Consider the following 18,534-nt stretch of genomic DNA (forward strand, 5'->3'; position numbering starts at 1 on the left):
GAACACGCAGCAAGCTCCTGTAGCTCCCTGTAAACAAAAAACCCCACCGCACTGCATTTCTGGCGTGATCGCCCATCCTTTCAGAGCGATTCTCCTCTCCAGAAGCCTGTTTTGCATCTTCCATATTAAACAAATTCAAAGCCCTGATCTCTATATATAGCCTGGAGGTTTCACTTTCACTAACACAGGTATTCAAGTTTCTTTCTTCCCCCTCCCCCCCCCCCCAATGTTGTTCTCTTGTCATTTAATTCTGCAACTGCACTAACTTTCGATTCACATCAGACAATTTTAATGAGCATTTCAGGCTTCTGTTATGAGCAGGCAATGATGAGTAATCTGTATGATTAAGGAACCTTATAAATTCTTGGCTTATTGATGGTACCACAAAGAATACTCATAATGGCCTAAAAATGATGAAACAGCTAATGTTACTCCAAAACCAGGCTAAATAAGTTAATTAGAAAAACTGTCACGCTGGTTTTCAGAATTGTTACATAAAATGTTTTGTAAAGCTATTTACAACTTCGACATAATTTGAAAACGCTGACCTGAAAAACTAAATTTAAGTTACTAGCCAACAGCCTGCTCTCAGCTCGTGTGACAAATCCTGCTCAGCTTTGAGAGGCTGAGCGGCATGAAGAATATCGATCTCCTATCTTGGCAGTAACCAGAAAGTAAACCTGAAATCCCCTGACACTTACTAGATGGGACATGAAATAACTGCATAATGTTTTGGAAGTTGTGCACGGTGCTACTGAATCGTATTTACAGAGGAACTTTAGACTGGAACATCCTGAAAGGCTTCGGACGTTACAAATAAAGGAATATAGTCAACAACATTTCAAGAGCTTTTACAAAACGGTATCCAAATGTAGGAAGCACATGGCAACACTACCCACAGGTTTTCGTGGGAAATGAAGGATCTTACATCCAGTCATGCTTCAGGGGGTTGGGGTAAATAAAAGCACCCAAGTAAGAATTCTGCCACTGCAATAACTTCAACCCTTTGTCCAGTGTGTGCCACGAGTGCTCTTAAAGGCTAGAGCAGGTTAGCACATGTATTTTTAGACAGATGTCCCTTAAGGAGGGCAGCACTAGAAAAAGAACAGAGCCCTTTAGTACCTTGTTGAAGCACTGAATCAGAGGTGAAAGTGCAACTCACTGAGTCATTAATGCCACTTTCCATGGTATTCTGGGTTTTCTTGAACAGTTCCCATCTAAGCAGTGACTAGATCGTAATCAGAGAAAGAGTCTGAGGGAAGGAGGAAGGGAAAGGGAAAGATGTACAGAAGCAGCATTTGCATAAACTAATCCTGAAATTAATCGTGGTTTGCTTCCGATTCCTGACACCTCACTGGTGTCTGTTCAGTGTTTTCAACACATGAAAGTACCACGAAGATGCATTTTTACCACCAGCCTAAGCTGCTGCAAAACCAGGCTGCTACAGTAGCATTTTCCCAATGTGTATCTTCCAGCACCCTTATTGCTCAGGGAGCTTACTAATGCAAAATCCGTGGTTTTCCCCCCAGGTCATTTTAATTAGGATCAGCAAACTGAATGAATCTGGTGTAGAGCAGGCAGGGTGGGCTGGGACAGAGGACGAGGTGAGTGAGGTGCTACCTAAACGAGTTAGATGCTACCTAACGAGGGTTTGCGTGACGAGTACGGTATGCTCAGCTCAGCAGGTATGTTGGAGAAGAGCAGAAAGCATCAGTGTGTTCCTGAGAAAGGACGTGGTTTTGGTGTGCATGAGAAAGGAAAATAAGTGAAAAAAAAAAAAAAAAAACACAAGAAAGAAACCTACATTGGCATTTCTCTTTCGAAAAAATAGGAAAAGGAAAACAATGCTCTCATCAGGCAATTCAGACGGGAAGAGAATTTGTATGTCAGATGGGCTGTCACGTTATCTAAGATGATTGTCATGTGCATAGCAGCAAAAGAAAAATTCAAACTTTATTTTTCTCCTGAAGAAAGGTGAAGATAATCCAGGGTATCAAAATAGTAGCATAAATGCTGCATGTAAAAGTATCATAATAAAACAGAACACAATGCAGAAGGCCTAGAATTTAGCTTTGATTCTGTTCTCTTTGAATCCCTGAACAAAACTGGCTCCTTCTCCCCTCCTGGGAATTCCCTGGAATGGGGAAAATCCCTGTGAGATTAGAGTAGGTGTAACTAGCCTCTGTCTAGTACATACAATTTGCTGGGCTTTCATGATCCTCTGAGCTGACAAATACAAAGGAAAGAACAGTTCTTGCCTCTAACTAGGAATATTAGTACATCATTGTGGTGAAAAAGCCTCTGACCTCTTTTGGATCTGGCTTAGCATTTTGGTTTAGCCTTGGTCTCTTTTGTCTCACATAATTTTTAAAGATTTGAACATGTTCTATGGGAAAGTATCCATAACGCTGAAACAAAAAGACCACAGTTCTTTTCAAAATCTGATGGTCTTGACTTGGTCGTGCTTTTATCCCTTTTAATAATCCACTAAAACTTATTAGAAGGTAGAATCTTTTCAGGATTTATGGAGAGACTACCTCAGGAACTTAGTTAACTACAGCTTGATTTAACTACGGGGCTATCAGGTTCTAGGTTCTTAGCCTCACTTCACATCTCTAATGATTGAAAAAATCATTTGGAGACAATTAGAAATAATAGGAAATATTCTATGTATTCTTCCCACCATTTCCCTGAATGTGACAAGTCTTTCCTTAACAAAAGGTAACTTTTCAGACATTTTGTATTATTGATTATCATTTCCTGTATGTTTGATGGTCTGGTACCTGCTCCAGCACACAGTAATGAAGAGTGGAAAAACAGTGGAAAAATACCACCCAAACTGTTACCTGGCAAAATAATTGAGGGTTAAAGAATAATCCCTTCAGTGCTGATGGTCCGTGGCAGTGTGAGTTGCAAAAACATTACCCCATCGTCCAGCTGAGGGTTTTTTAAAAACTTCTTTGATTTTTCACAACTCCAATCTGTCACTGCAGTGCAAACAAGTGAATGATGAATTGGTGCAGAGCAGCAGGAATCTTTTCAATTATGGAAAAGAGATATTTTATCAAATACATATTTTTATATATTTTAACATATAACCTGCACAATGAGAACGGATGTCCATGGCTCTTCAACAAGAACTTCGATGAATATTTCTGCTGACCCACTGCACAGAAGGAAATTTTACCCCACTAGACCTTAAAAGATGTAACGAAGAAGGCACCCAGATGAATATCCTGAAGCATTTGCGGTAGCACGCTGTGGTGCACATCACTGAAATGATATCACCAAGAGATCAAAATTCCTAAATTATGTTAGGAGTATGAAAACTTCAGCACAAAATAATTATTTATTGGACTAACTGCCAAAAGTAAAAAGTTTTCTCATGGAACAATTAGCTTTTCCTCACATCTCTAGCAGTTAGCTTTTTGGGAAAAGGTGGGCACACTGATGCTTCCGTAATCTGTGGAATGTGTGATTCTGAACTTGAAGCTCTGAAGAGATTCAAAACCCCAAACCAAGCAGGAATGTATCTTCAGATATTTAAGTTCAACAAACATTCCATCATTCAAACCAAACATCTGTTTTGTGTTTAGGAAAGATTGTGGAAATTTTCAAAATTACTACTCGCTAACTTTGTTTCCCTCCCACGTTGTTCTTCATTGATGTCTCTCGATTACATTATTTTTGGAACTGCAGTTACATAATTATTTTCAAGGCAATGTGATGGTGATGTTAGAATAGGCTGTCTGAAACATACTGTACTCACCCAGGACTGAAGAAGGCTGCCTACGGTTCCTACGCTGAGCAGAACATCATATCATGATGAAATACCAGGCTTAAAGCAGGAGAAAAAAAAAAAAAAAAAAAAAAAAACACAACACAAAACAAAATAACCTTTGCAACCCAAGCAAAGGGCAATCTTTACATGTCCAAGGATGGGTTTAGATATATGGATATCCCGGATATACGTACAGACAGGGGGACGGCAGGCTGGAGAGCAGCCTGTTTCACTCATGCAGAATAAAGATTGCCTGCTGACCCCCTTACAAATCCGGTCCTCTGTCTTTTCTAGGTAAAAATAAAAACCCTTCCCTGCTCCCTGCTGCCCTCCCCATTATGTATTGGCATTTTGTGCACGAGCATGTTGTGCTTTAGGAGCTACAATATTAAAAGCAACATTATGGATGTGTTTTCACTACACAGTCATCAAGACACAGAACAGCACAGTCCAAATGCTATTCATTTTCTCCAGTAAGAAGCTGCTCTAAAAGCTTGTACCCAAGAGAGTAATTTGGACAAATAAGAAGTTTTTCATCAATTTTCTAAGTACAGTGCCTCCCACAGAATCCAGATGGGTCACAAATGAAAAGTATAAACAAAAGAATACTTAGCTTACATGTGCTGACCCAATTTGTCACAGATAAAAAAGGCAATCCATATAGGTAAAGGGAATATGCCAAATTCTCATGCTTTCACTAGACAAGTTTTTACTTTGAAACTAGCTTACCCTTGATTTACCAATAAAAAGCTGTACCTGAAATTCTATCTAACTATAAAGGCATCTCCTACAGCCTTGGATTACAATAACATGAAGGTTGTGGGGCAAATATGAGAATCTGCAGTGTGAAGGGGGTGCTGGGGCTTTGCTGTCAGTGCTTACCTCAGCCAGGGCACGCAGGCACCCTCTCTACCTAACTGCCTTCACCTTTTGTCCCATTTAAGTTCCCTCGAGAAAGACAGATGCCTAAATATCAGACGGATGTCAATCTGCATACCCCTGGCTTGTTACACCTGCCAGCAGACAACTCTCACGTCTCCAGTAACGCCCAGAATTTCATGAGTAATGGGGAATGAAAACTGAAGGAATATCTGCTCCTTTTCGCTGCCTCGATGTGGAGCACTAATGAGCTCCAGCAGCTGCTTTTCCCCAACAGGTCATTTTCTCCTTCTGCCTGGCCAAAAAAAATAAATAAAAAAAAGATTGAATAATACTAGCAGGATATTCCCAATGAATAATACTAACGGGATCAAGCAGTTAGAAGGAAGAAGGTACATTCACTCTCCTCACAGATAAGAACTTGGAAAACGCCTGTCTTTCCACCCGAGTACTGAACTTGATCTCTTTTCTTTTCGTTTCCATCCTTTGTTTTCAGCTCTGAGCAATGCATCTTTTGCTTTCTTTCTGCTGTGTATACTATAAAGTTTTATGCATTTTATATAAACAGGGACCTGAGAGAGGATAGAAGTACAGAAAGTGATGGATAGAGTAAATTAGCAAAAGGGAGTTATGATTCTTTGGAAGCAATGTTATTTTTGGAAAGATGAGAGGCAGGAAAAGAGCAGTATGAAAAACAAGTGCACGGTAAGAACATGATGCAGAAAGATAAGAACAAGAGGTGGAGGCAAATAAGAGGAAACCATACATGGTTCAGGGATGACATGCTATTGATCTAGTACAGGGGAAAAAAGGGAGAAAAACGGACTAAAGTCAGAAATGGAAAGCAGAAATAATGAAACCCATAAGAGAGCACACAACTGATGCATTCGGGAACATTACCACCTTCTTATTTTATAATTAGTTGTCACAAAGATCAACGTGTTCTCTAAAGCTGCACCTACTTAGGCAACACAGCGGTGAAAAATCTTCCTGCCTTTTCTCCAGGCTCCAGGTGGATGTTACTGGGCTGGGAAGGAACCGGGGATGGCAGCATCAGATAACTTACCGGAGCCTGATATAGGGGCTAACAACCGGAGCCTTATAAAAGAAGCAAACAAAACCTTACTAGCAAACTCCTACAGAAAGAACAGCTCAGACAGCTCCTAGAGGCAACAGCATATATATGCCAGCCCAGAGTGGTTTTACACAAATTTGTTACCAACGACTCCATACGATTTTTCTTGCAGCTTTTGATTTGTGCCAGCAGCTCTTTAGCGTCAGGAGTACTAAAATTTACCCAAAGACATTTATGTCTCAAAACGCATCTAGGAAAACAGCTATTTGCATTAAGAGAACAGCCAGCAAGTAATTCGTTAACAAGACAGAAGAGAAGTATTAATCATATCATTCTGTGGCTCATTAAGGGGGGAGAAAATACAATAGCCTCAGTGCTGGGTGTTAAAATGCAATACATAACAATTGTATTTATTGTGGCAAACATTTTCAAAGGAGTTTCTTTAGAAAATCTCCCCTTTGACTGCAGTAATTCTTGTATGGCAAACAGCTCCAGACTGAAAAGGCAAGAGATGCATTATTTTTAATAGTCAAAAAGACGATTTCCCGTAAGAGCGTGGAAAATCCCCAAAACAATAAAAACCTGTGCAACTTATATGGTAAAAGAGCAGGGCAAGAAATTAGAGATACGCTAACAACCTAATATCCAATCTGTGTCATGAGAGTACAGCAGAAGCCCAAGGAACACCCTCAAGTACTGAGAACACCAACATCCAGTGCATTGCTGGTTTGCATTTAATTATTTGCAACTGCACAGCATCCAGAGACTCTACCAAAAGCAGAAGACCACAGAGCTGTGCTGTCTGTGAAGGAGGCTGTTATAATGGGAAGCAATGGCCATGTGCTATTTGCACAGTGCTGAGACAAAATTCCTGTAGCAGAAATGAAAACAGACCCTTCACTCCTGGTGCTGATATTGGACAAGTGGCAAAAAAGCTTTTATCCCAGCAACCTCTTTCCCTGATTGTAAGGTTATTACTTTCTGGCTTTCATTGTCTTCATACGGAGGGATCGCTCTGGGTTCTCCAGAGGCAGGTGGAGCCTCAGCACGAATGCAGAACGATGGGGAAGCTGGTACAGCAGCCCCAGTGTTCACCACCTCACTGTATGCCTAGTAAATACATGCCAGGTCCACTGTGGCACTTCAGGCTCCAAAAAAACTGCATACAATAATTCTCTCTCTCTTTCCTTCTCTCTTTATTCCGTTCCAGCCTGGCATTGCCTGGTTCTGTCTCCATGATCTGCAGGGGGAAAGGGAGCTTTTTTGTACTGCAGCATCTAACGTGGTAATAATTTCAGGGAGAACTTTTTCACATCCTGGATGTTCAGAGAAAATGGACACCAGCAAATCTTGGATGCAATTAGGGCACAGCATTTTGAGATTTTCTTGTAACGCTCTGCCCCAGCTTATTTAAGCAGGTATTTTATGAGAGTTCAATTCTATTATGTGGGAAAGCAGGCAGGACAAAATGCGCTCAGGAGAAGTAGGCTTCTGTAATTAAAGTACACAACCAAAGAAACAGCTACCAATTTTGCCTCACGTTGCAATACCTCCTTTCTCTGTGAACTTTTATCTAATCTCTTCTCCCTCTCTCTTCGCACTTGTTTAGGAAATTCTACCTCCTTGGTTTAAGAATCCCTAAGTATTTGAAGGGACGAAGCCAGTAGTGCTGTGAACCCACCACGTTCAGCTTGCAGCAGGAGCGACTGCTCCAGCTCTGGACTCATTTGAAACGAATGAATTTTATTTTGCCATCGCGGTGGTGCAACCAGCCTCTGCTGTCACCAAACCACGAGCAAGCACGCACACACTGAGGAAGGCTCAACAAAGAGATTCAGCTACCGATAGCCGGCAAATAGGGCACACATTAAAGAGATGAGAAGGCCGATAGGCACATTGTTCTACTTTTGTGGGTAGCGTCTAATAGTTTACTGACCTCCACGGGGGAAAAATGCCAGTCACATGAGACTGGGAATTGGCGGCGCTGTGAGCGAAGCCAAGAAGTGGCTCTGAATAACATAAACCAAGGAGGAGTGCCAGAGTGTTTCAGACAAGTGCTCTTTGCGTGGCGAGAGAACACAAGATGGAGTAGCTGATTTTCTTCTCCCACTTGGAAAATACACCCCCAAAAACTTATCACCTGCTAGGATCAAAATGTTTCTGGATTCATTTACTCCATTACCCAAGTGAACTCTCTAGAGAATTAAGCAATAGTTTCCTTGCCTCATATGGACTAAACCTAAAAGCTTGGTAAACATTAGCTTTATCTCACAAACCATAATTTTTAATTGCTAACACACATAGGAAGGGCATAATCCTCCGCTGATGATATCATAGTCTACTGCCATGGAAATGACTGCAGTACCATAAACACAGGTTTAAGATGACCTCACTTTAGTAGGAAAGAGGGAAATTTCAGAGGAATGTGAATGGCATTGGGAATAAACACCCAGAGATACTATGCAGTGAAAACACTCTCTTACTAGCTGGGTAAGTACAGAAGAGGAAGACGACAGCGAGGAGGGCAGCGTGGGAGCTCTCCTGTCCGAGCACCGTATCGCTGCCTCTGGATTTTCGAGCACAGAGCCCTCTGAACTCATGTCAGGGTTCCTCTCCATCAACCCACTGCAGACAGGAGTGAAATCCCTGCCCTGACAGGCTTACAGGGTAACCACATGAGTGTGAACAAAGCATGGCTCTGGGAACGCAGGGCAGGATCACAGAACAACACTGGAGCTGGAACGCTTCCTAGAATGAGTAAGTGCCTCAGAAGTGGGAGGAAGAGAACCATACAGTCTCTTGAAGCACACAAAATAACATGAAGTCAGACGCAAATTCAGAAGCACAATCTCAGGGTGGCAAGTGCTAAGCATTTTGGCAGCAGCTCAGGAAAATCCATATATTTAACCTTCAGCTCTGAAGTAACCAGAGAGGCGTCAAACAACTGATGGATTGGAAGCTGCAACCTGGGGGTGAGCTCCGCATCGCCGTGAGCTGGGAATGCTGAGGACCCTGCAGGACCCTGAGCTGGGATGAGAAAAGAGCTTGAGCTGGGAACAGGGAGTGGAGAAATGTAGAAGGCGATAATGATCTCACTTAAGGAGAACCTTTCATCTTGAAGGATCTCAAAGCAATTTACAAACTTAACCAGACCAGACACTGCAGCTTGGTAGGAGCAGAAGCAGACATCTGGGAACTCATTCATGGGAAGGAGGAGGTAACAGAGGCCTTGCTGGGTGCTGGATCTTCCAAAACGCTGTTGCTGGGAGAAGATAGCAGGGCTAGAGCAGAGCTTTTCCCCACACCTTGCCAAGCAGCCCTGTGAGAAAGCTGCAGAAAGCAAGCAGGCAGCCAGGGCTGGCAGAAAGAGAAGCAGAAAAACAGAGGCCCTCTGGATAGCTGGGGACCTGTCACTGTTGGCCTTGCAGCTTCCCTGCCTGGTGTCTCAGCCCCAGCTCCACAGCTTCTTCATGCCTCCTGCAGCAAAACCTCATGCCTCGCCTGCCATTTCTGCCCGTTCAAAACCTTTTTCCTACCCCTCTGCAAAGGCAACTCCACCCAATCTTGCTCCCCAAACTCCAAAATGTTTTCCAAATGAGCAGAAGGACAAGTAATGGGAAGAAATGACTTCAGCTACAGCATTTATGTCGTGCAGGCCTGACTGCAGTAGCACAAGGGGTGTTCTTTAGCTCAAAGGCACCAGTAGATACATACTATTAAAACTGAACTAGGGAAGTCGAAAACATGAGAGTCTCATTAGTGGCTGCTGATATGGGGTCGCTTTCGGAGGGAAAGGCAGCACCCACCTGCAGCACGCAGGAGATCGGTGCTCGAAACGGTGATGCCAAATAAAAGGAGGGAGGTTGCACTTCCATGGAATCCAGAAAGCGACACTTCAGTGCCACTTCAGTTAAAAGACATTGTGTGATCAGCTTAACAGCTCAATTTCCCAAGGCTTTTAAAACTCCACATCTCCATTTAAGAAGGGGGGAAAAAAAAAAAAAAAAAAAAAAAAAAGTTTTCCTGGAAAATAGCCAAAGACAAGTGTCGAGCAGGTGTTCTAACACGACCGGCCCTCCTCAGCCAGCATCCTCTGCTACACAAACAGCAGTTTCTTTCAGAAAGTGCCAGCTCTGCTCAGTGGTGCTCTGTCTCTTCCTTGTGGTTCATAAACTTGGCTGCCAACGCGGCTCTTCTAACGGGTTAAAAACAGCCCTCGGTGGCCTTAGCCCAGATATCTCGTGTTAATTTGAGTGAAATCCACCCAGACTTTTTCCTCCCCACCCTGCTTCACCTCTTTAATATTTTGTTATTGTTTTGGAAGAAGCACTTTGCTGGAACCTTTCCATGTCTGTGCCGTGTTACCCAATACTTTTAGCAGAGTAAAACATTAAGCCGTGTTGCACCCTAGAATAAACCGATGACTTAGATCTTAGGGGGCAATTTAGTTAATGTCACACTACAATTTACTGAAAAGCCTCTTCTGACACGAATGAGCTTAGGATCGATCGGGCCCTGCATCAGATGAGCAACGTCTGAGCCATTCCTGGTATTCAAACCTGCACATGATTAGAACAATTTTCTTCCTGAAGTCCATTATTAAGGATTTCATCAACTTGATTTTTACCGCATTTTTCTTTTCAGACCCCAAGATATAGCTTTCTTTTTGCCAGGGAAGAGAAGGCAAAGGGGAGCTGCCCCAAAGCACACTTTAGCTCCTCTAAAAGCAGGGCAGAACACCAAAGCAGAGAGCCTGAGCATCCTGCATGTGCTGTACAGGCAAACTTTGCTAGGTCAGAGAAGAAGAGGAGGGAATGAAGGCGCTGAAATCAAGCCCAGATTTTTCACTATTACATAAACCAAACAATTCACAGATGACACATTCTCTCATGCCTTGATGCCTTTCTCTGGATCCAAAAGATTAATTTCCTCAACTGGACTAAGCTTGTATTCCTTCACAGTTGTGCTTTCCCATGCTGCTGGCAACGGCAGATTGACTAGAATGAGGAGTGGCTGCTGCAGGGGAAGCATTACAGATAAAAACAAAAACACAAATGAAATGGATTTGAAGGATTCTAGAACACTTTTCTCTGCTGCTAGGAGAAGCAGAAGAGCAGAGAAAAAAAAAAAAAAAAAACAACAAAAAAAACAACATGAAAGCAAGAATAAAAACATTAAAATGTGGTGACTGTGCATTCCTGAGAAATGGTGGAAATGAGAACATGTGTGAAAGACCTGGAAACAAAGCAAAGGAGAAAATGAAGGCACACGTGAGACTTTGCCTGCTACCTCGAAAGAAACATATGAAAATTCCTTTTCGCTTTCCCGCAGAAGCCTGAAATCATTGTCCCAGATACTGCATTTCAAGCAAGAAAATATGTAAAAACTTAGGATGAGGGATTTCCAAGGAGCCAGTGAGTCCTTTACTTCAGCACTTGGCTGACAGTAGCCACCACTAGAGGCTTAAGATGCAGGATCTCCCCGCAGAGGTACCTTTGCCGCTGTGCACAAGCAGAGATCGGGCTCTTAGGGAAGATGACTCGACACAGCCGTTGGCTGCTCCGGGATATTAATAATTCTGGCTGCATTTGTCACTACTGGCCAGTCTGGCAACACGCTACTTTCCAGCTTGGTGCTTTCTCTGCCATCTCTTGCTTCTCTCACTGAGCACCTTCAGTCACTCAGTGTGCTTTTTGTAGAAGTTATTAAGGGCAGTGGTCACAACAGGGGGCTGGAAGCCAAAACTTTTAATTCCCTAGAGGCAAGAAAGCAATCTGAGAGGAGGGAAGAGGTCCACCAAAAACTAAGATTTCAAATCTTGAACATCCTAACAAACATAGTTTTCCAGTATTCGGGCTGTGGTCTCATTCTCTTGAATTCAAGTGAAAAACTGTTGCTGTTGTGACTGTCCAAGGCCTTTTTTTCCATCTTACATTTTGTTCTTTGCTTCTGCTGTTTTCAGTTGCCATGCCAAAGTTTCTCCTGTTTATTCTAATTGTTTTAGTGTGTCTGACTCTCATTGGTTTATATGTTTAGTCTTGTCCTGATTTAATATGAATTAAAATGCCACTGCCACGACCAGTCTGCAAACATGAGTCAGAAGAGAAACTATTTCAATAATACTATGGACGGCACCCGCCTGGTTTGATATCTTGATCCTATAGAATAATGCTGGTTTTGTTGTCTACTACTATTGCCTGGTATTGCCAATGAAGTGTTGATTGTGATTGTGACCACAAGTATGTTTTGTTCCTGGTCCTATTAAGCCAAAAGAGTGTGGTTTACTGCATGTATGTACGTGAGGCTGTTTTGATTATACGAAGTTCACTTTAGAAAACCCACACTCTGCCACTGCAGCGCTACAGGACAATGAGAGAAGAATTTCCAATGAGAACAGCATTTTAAAAGCAAACCGCTGGGCCCCTTCCCTGTAAAAGGACGTTAAGGCACACTACCCTTTCTTCTGAATTTGATTATTTCTCACAATGACAAGCGAATGCTGTCTTCAGCAGAAGGTCCCCTTTCTTTCCCTTCTCGTTCATTATGTAAGGCGTAGCAAATTTCAAATTGCACATTCCCGTGGCACCCAGACATTTCGCTTCTTCAAATCATCGGTTTACTGCGCTCAGTAAAAACATTCGACGGTAACTTCTTGCGCTCGGTCAGTCTGGCTGCCACGTGGCCGCTGGCAGCTTCGGGCTGATCTTTCGGATTGTCGGTACCTTGCCCCTGAAGACCTGGGGATATTCATCAGTTAACGCCTGCCACCCTTAGGTTCTGGCTCTCCAGAATTAGGGCGAAGTCAGTGTTCTGGAGAGCCAGCGTTGCACCCCACCAGCTCGAGTTGTAACACAGCATTTAACCTCTGGCAACGCGCTTATCTTCTAGGAAAAACAGGCTTCAGTCCCGAGCAGTGAATAAGCCCATCAAACGCAACATGGCCATAAATGTGCCTGACCTCCTTCACACCACTCTCCCTCCTAATGAGGTTTACTCACTCTCTTCCAGCAGATGACAGACAGGCAGTTAACACGCTCGCCTCGCTCTCCACATCTTCTCCTAGCTAAAACCTCGGCATAAATAACAAATTCATGAAAATCTGGTGCTCTTTTGTCCCCTCTGAAATGAACCCTAGCTTTAAACCTAGAATATGCAACCTCCCTACACTGCAGGCATACAAACAGTAAAGAAAAACCCTCCTGGCATCAACCCTAATCCGGCAGTTTTTTAATAAAGCTTGCTTATCATTCTCCATTTCACTCCTTTGCTCCCCACTTAGAGGCATCCCTGCCCACAGCTTAACGCTTTCAGGTCATTTTACCAAGATTTTTGTAACACTGGATACATCCAAACTATGTCTACATGGGTACCAAATGGAGATTTCAGTCTGACTGAACACTTGCCAGCTAAATTTAAACCCATTCCTTTCCCAAGTTTATGAAGTGCCTGAAATCCTGTGCTCATAACCGGGAATGAGGCTGGCCGTTCTTTCCCAGTTGAATTGAATTAGCTTATCACTAATAAAAAGCCCTTCGCTGCTCCTTAAGTAGAGGCTAATGCCGGTGAGTCAGATACATTCTTGTGATAGCATTTGTGCAGTTTAAGAAACTCTCAGCTGACTGAAGAGTGAAAGAGCTTTTTTTTTTTTTTTTTCAAGCACTTAATCTCAGTGTTACAGCATCTATGGCTACAACCCACGGTTTAATCTCTAGTTACAGTACAGCCAGTTAATGAGCCTTCAGATAAGTGCCTGCATTTCCATCACAGCAAACTTGAAGCTAAAAAAAAAACACACAGGAGCTTTCCATTTGTTGGCCTTGTTTGTTTTGTTTTGTTAACTGTCAAGAAAAAACCCAGGCGCACGGTTGTCAGTAGCGCTTGAAGCTGTAGGCAATTTTTGAATTTTTTTTCCATATTTTAGAGAGAAAGGAAAAGGAATTTCTTGAGAGTAGAGCACCATGCCTTGTGTTTCAACGTAACGTCACAAGCATCTGATCACTCACACACACGTAACGTCAAGATCGGTTCTCCAATATCTTTCTCTGACTTACAACACAACTATTCCTCTTGGAAAACCGCCAGTGCGTGCTGCAGATTACATAAAGCATTACATCTTTCTGACATAGGTTCTATGATTTTTAAAGTGTTTTTACAGTGCACGTCTATGACTACATTGCACTCACTCCCCAGCATAACCTTCTGATCATGTCTTCTACACTTTCTTGACCCACAGGCTTTGATTGTCTGCTGATTCACATTGAGGAATTGATTTATTTTTATTTTTTTACTGCAGAATTCCCAGCAGAGCGAGCTGATGCAGCCCAGACACATACACTTTTAAATCCTATGTTAACCAAGTCTGCGTACATAGTTTGAAACCAGATGTGTTTAATGTAGTGCAAATAAAGAACTGGTTTGCAAGTTTACTGGGGCTGACAAGGTCAGGCCGTTTAGGTTAGCATTTGCACCATTGCCAAGTCTCACAGTTTTGTTTGAATTCTTCCGATATTCGGTATTCATTACAAAACCAAGGCTGCTCAAACCAAAACTTTGCTTTATTTTTTAAGAAGTTTTCTAAACTTTACCTACGCGCTAAAAAAGAATGACAACGAGGCCCAAGTGCCTCCTCCTGAGAGCAAAACGCCCAGAAGATGAATCAAAAGGCACGAAGACGTTCCTTGAAATAAATAAATAAATAAATAAATAATCAGTTCAAGAAGCAGAGGTGCTTGGTTTCCTGAGGGCTCACTTCTGTTTCTTGGTCTGAATGGCTGTGAGCAGCTCGGCGGCCTTTCTTTCTCGCTGTCCCATGAAACGAAGCCTGTAAATAATCAACTTCTGACCTGCTTTTTTTGTTTGTTTGTTTGTTGTTTTTCACGGGAAGTTTCTTTTCCGACATGAAGCCTCCTTCCTCGCTTTCCTGGCGGCCCCAAGCGCTTGAAGCCGAGCTGCCCCAGCCGAGCCCCTTCGGTTACCTCCACAAACCGCTTCGGCCTGGCGAGCTGCGCTGGGGGCCTGGGGCTTGGGGCCTGCCTCCTGCCTCCCGCCCGCCTCGCAGCCCCCCGGCCGCGCAGCACCGAGGCCGGGACCCCCCTTCTCCCCCAACCCGGGCCCGCGGCGCGTCCCTGCGGCGGGTACTGACCTGACGAGGTCGGTGACGCAGGATCCCACCACCGCCACCGCCACCGGGGCAGCCATGGGGCCGGACCCTGCCCCTTGCCCCTTGCCCCTTGCCCCCTATCCCCAAGGCCGCAGCAGGCCGCGCCGCGCTTCCCCCGTCACCATAGCAACGCCGGGGGGCCTTCCTCCAGCAGGGCTGCCCTGCGCGAACGCCTGCTGGCGGCGGGCAAACCCCAGCCCGGCAGCGCGGCGGCGGCTCGGCGGCGAGGCCCCCTCCGGCCCGGTTGCGGGGGGCGGGTGGCGGTGGCGGCGGCGGGGGCGCGCACGCCGGGCGGCGGGGCGGGCGCGGGGGCGCGCACGCCGGGCGCGGCCGTTGCTAAGGGGCCGTAGGTAATGGCGGGGCCGGGGCGGGGGGAGCGGGCGGCCCGCAGCGCCTCCGACGGCCCCCGGGGAAGCAGGGAGGGGGCCCCGGCACCGGCACCGGCACCGGCACCGGGCTCGTGTCGTGCCCCTCCGGGGGGTAAAAGCCCCCAGGGGGCGGAGGGGAGGCTGAGAGGGGCGCCCCCGGCCTGCTGTGAGGCAGGGCAGGCCGCAGGGCTTCACCCGCAGCGGGATGGGCTGCGGGAGGGGAGCAGCCTGGAGAGCTTTAACTTATTTATCTATCTATTTATTTATTTATTTATTTAATGTTTTATTTTTATCTTTCTAGGTTCGTTTGGTGTGTGCGCTCGCCCCCATAGCGCTTGGGGCGGGGGGGGGGAGTGGTGTGCGTGGGGGCTGAGCCTCGCAGGAGCTGCGGTGTGGTGTTGTGGGGTGTAAAGCCCGCTGTTTGCTAAATAAACGCGTGAGGTGAATGCCGAGCGAGCCTGTGAGTGCTGGGTGTTAACGGGCTCGTTGCATAGGAAGTGTTACGGATCCGGAGAAACAGCGCAATAAAGCCAGGAGCCGTGACACTGGCAGCTTGTTTTGATGGTATCTGCAGGTTTTGTTAATGGGAAGATAAAGAGCCTCATCCCGTAATTCATTCTGGAAGGTGTCTCTTTTCCCCACGTTTCTCTTCGTGTCACGGCCTTACCCTCATAACATTCCCAGTTCCCTCAAAACGTGTCACATAAGCAGAACCACCTGTGAGACCTTTGTGCATAAAACGCTAGGAAGATAGCTTGTCTTTCAGCACGCTTTTCATGGCTTCCAAAACCTTCAGCAGTCCAGCTGGCCCCTCTGTCTGAAGTTACTCTCCCTACACTAGAGCTGATGGAACAAAACGTGCCCAGTTTTAGCCAGCTTTGCACAAAATCTAGCGTTTTAGTTTAAGCTCATTACCTGTTCGAGCTAAGCTGTTGGACTTTGCATTGAAATAGGTCAAGTCTGGGCTTGTGTTCTCAGCTTCCCTAGGTAAGGATAAAGGTGAGTAGGCAGTCGTTTGGGGCAGAGGAATAACAACCATGAAGTAATGTCTTGAATTGCCATAGATGTTTGCCAGGGAAGCTTCAGTTTTTACCCATTGTGAGGGTAAATCATGTACGTGAAGAGAGCTAGTTGTACATTAGTACGTGGATGTTCACTCTTCAGCTTCTTTAGCTGCCATAAGATGTAAAATACAGTGTATTAAAGGCAATTATTTTTAGGCAATTCTTGTTATTTTTGTGCTGAAAGAGCCTGGCCTTTGCTTTATTCAGGATTCCTCTTTGTTGAGCGTTCATTCATACTTCAGTGTGAATGGCTTTCATAAGAACAAAACACGTAACTCTAATGTTTAATGTTGCTGCCAGTTACAGGGAATGATCAGTTTGCAAAAAAATATCCACTAGTTACCAACTAATGCTTGTAAATGGAGCATTAGAAACAACAGAGAAATATTGTGAGTACAGCACTCCATACGCAGTGTTATTTATGAATGCAGATGAGTAATTAAGAGGTTGTCAAGTCATAGAATAGAATCACGGAATAGTTTGGGGTGGAAGAGACCTTAAAGGTCATCTAGTACCAACCCCCTGCTATGGGCATGGGTGCCACCCACTAGTGGGTCATGTCTCTAATTTTGTAAGGAAGTAAATACAGTCTGGAGGGCTGTTTTTCAATTGAATGGGTTTAAAAAAAATCCACTAACAGTCAGAGTGTGAGTATCGGGTCTTCTGCCCAACTTTTCACTGTCATTGTGACATTACACTCAGTTGTTTGTAGTTATGGTTGTATTTTTGTAAAACTGCAAAGTTCAGTTAATTTTCAGATGGATCTGTGTGCCCAAGAACTTGATCAAGTGTATTAAGTTTGCATTTTGATAGGTTGCTTACCCTTTTCTTCTTCGACTCCACAGTGTCTAGCCTTTCTGCATGGGACTGGGTTAAATTACCAGAGTGCTCAGTGTCTGCATTTCATCTAAAAAGCAGCAGGTTCTTAAAGTGTGGTTAGTGGCCCAAGTGATTTAGCATAAGGCCATGCACTTGCAAGCACCTCTGAAAAAGCTGTGCTTAAAATTTGCATATATGGGTCTCTTGATGAGTTTTGTGCCTGAGGATGCCTTTCAGAGCGTGGTGATATCACTGAAAGAAAGGTAGTGCAAGCCTTTGAAGGAAACCTGAAATGCTGTACGTAGCAACCTAGTGGAGTACTGTAGAAGTAATACCGATCATGGTTCTCATCGTAGTTGTATTCGATGTTACAAATGAGAATATTGAGAGAGCGTGAAGCCCTTGGTCCCATAGCAATCAGTAACTTTTTTCTCCCTTATTCCTATACAGCTCAAGACAAGAGGAAAGAGGAACGCCCTAAAATGTCACCTGAAGTTGCCTTGAACAGAATTTCTCCGGCTCTTTCACCCTTCATTTCCAGTGTGGTCAGAAATGGGAAAGTGGGCTTGGATGCTACTAATTGTTTACGCATTACAGACTTGAAATCTGGGTAAGTGTTTGAGTTCCCTATCCAAAAAGAACATCCAACCCCTAATAACAGTTCAGATGTCTTTTCAGGACTCATTTTTATTAGGTCAACAAGTATTTAAACATTTCCAATATATCTGGAAGTGACATACTTTCTGGATTGTTTTTTTTTTTTTTCCTCATTACCATTTTGTATTTTGTGGAATTTAATTTGTCATATTGTTGGCAATAATAATCTTGTTAAGACACTTCCATCACTGCCACTTGATAGTGCTGGTTTTCAGCAGCAAGATAGTTATAAACACTTTTTTCTTTTGTTTATCACTTGCTTACTCAATCTTTCCTGTAAATTAAAATCTCAAAGATAAATTTTTATGACCTTACCCCAGTCATGAATATGGCAAATAAGAAAACAACAACAACAAAAAACCACCTTTATCTGACCTTCATTGAGATCAGTACGTCAAGTGGCTGTAGGGTTTGAAACAGGCCACGCTACTATTTTTAGCTTTAATTCTAGAAGGATGCATGGTGGGTCTCAGAAGATGATGAAGTTTGGGGCCCACATGTGGGAAGGGACTCTGATGTGTAACCTCTGTGAGTAATACATGGGGGAAGTGACATGTTAAATGTAGACTTTACTTTGGATGTTGTGCAGAGAGGGGAGACTCTCAAGGTGGCTGGTAATTGTTCAGATGAGAGGTATCAGAAATTGCTTTATTCTTCCAGAGCTGGGCATCAAACCACATCCCTGACTGAGGTACTTCCTTGAGACTGGAGTACAAAGCCTGAACTTATTT

General features: G+C 44.0%; 2 protein-coding genes across 2 annotated transcripts in view; one reads left to right on the top strand and one right to left on the bottom strand.

Moving 5' to 3' along the window:
• The window catches only part of RBKS (ribokinase), a 67,234-nt gene extending 52,129 nt beyond the window's left edge, over positions 1 to 15,105 (bottom strand). The window contains exon 1 of the mRNA XM_084514840.1: positions 14,878 to 15,105. Within this exon, the coding sequence (XP_084370966.1) occupies positions 14,878 to 14,933 (56 nt within the window). The 5' untranslated portion in view covers positions 14,934 to 15,105. The remainder of the gene's footprint in view (positions 1 to 14,877) is intronic.
• A 37-nt stretch (positions 15,106 to 15,142) lies between these two features.
• The window catches only part of BABAM2 (BRISC and BRCA1 A complex member 2), a 166,642-nt gene continuing 163,250 nt past the window's right edge, over positions 15,143 to 18,534 (top strand). The window contains exons 1-2 of the mRNA XM_084514839.1: positions 15,143 to 15,245; positions 17,597 to 17,756. Of these exons, the coding sequence (XP_084370965.1) occupies positions 17,629 to 17,756 (128 nt within the window). The 5' untranslated portion in view covers positions 15,143 to 15,245; positions 17,597 to 17,628. The remainder of the gene's footprint in view (positions 15,246 to 17,596; positions 17,757 to 18,534) is intronic.

Source organism: Aythya ferina (assembly GCF_964211825.1).
Source record: "Aythya ferina genome assembly, chromosome: 3".
Lineage (NCBI taxonomy): Eukaryota > Metazoa > Chordata > Aves > Anseriformes > Anatidae > Aythya > Aythya ferina.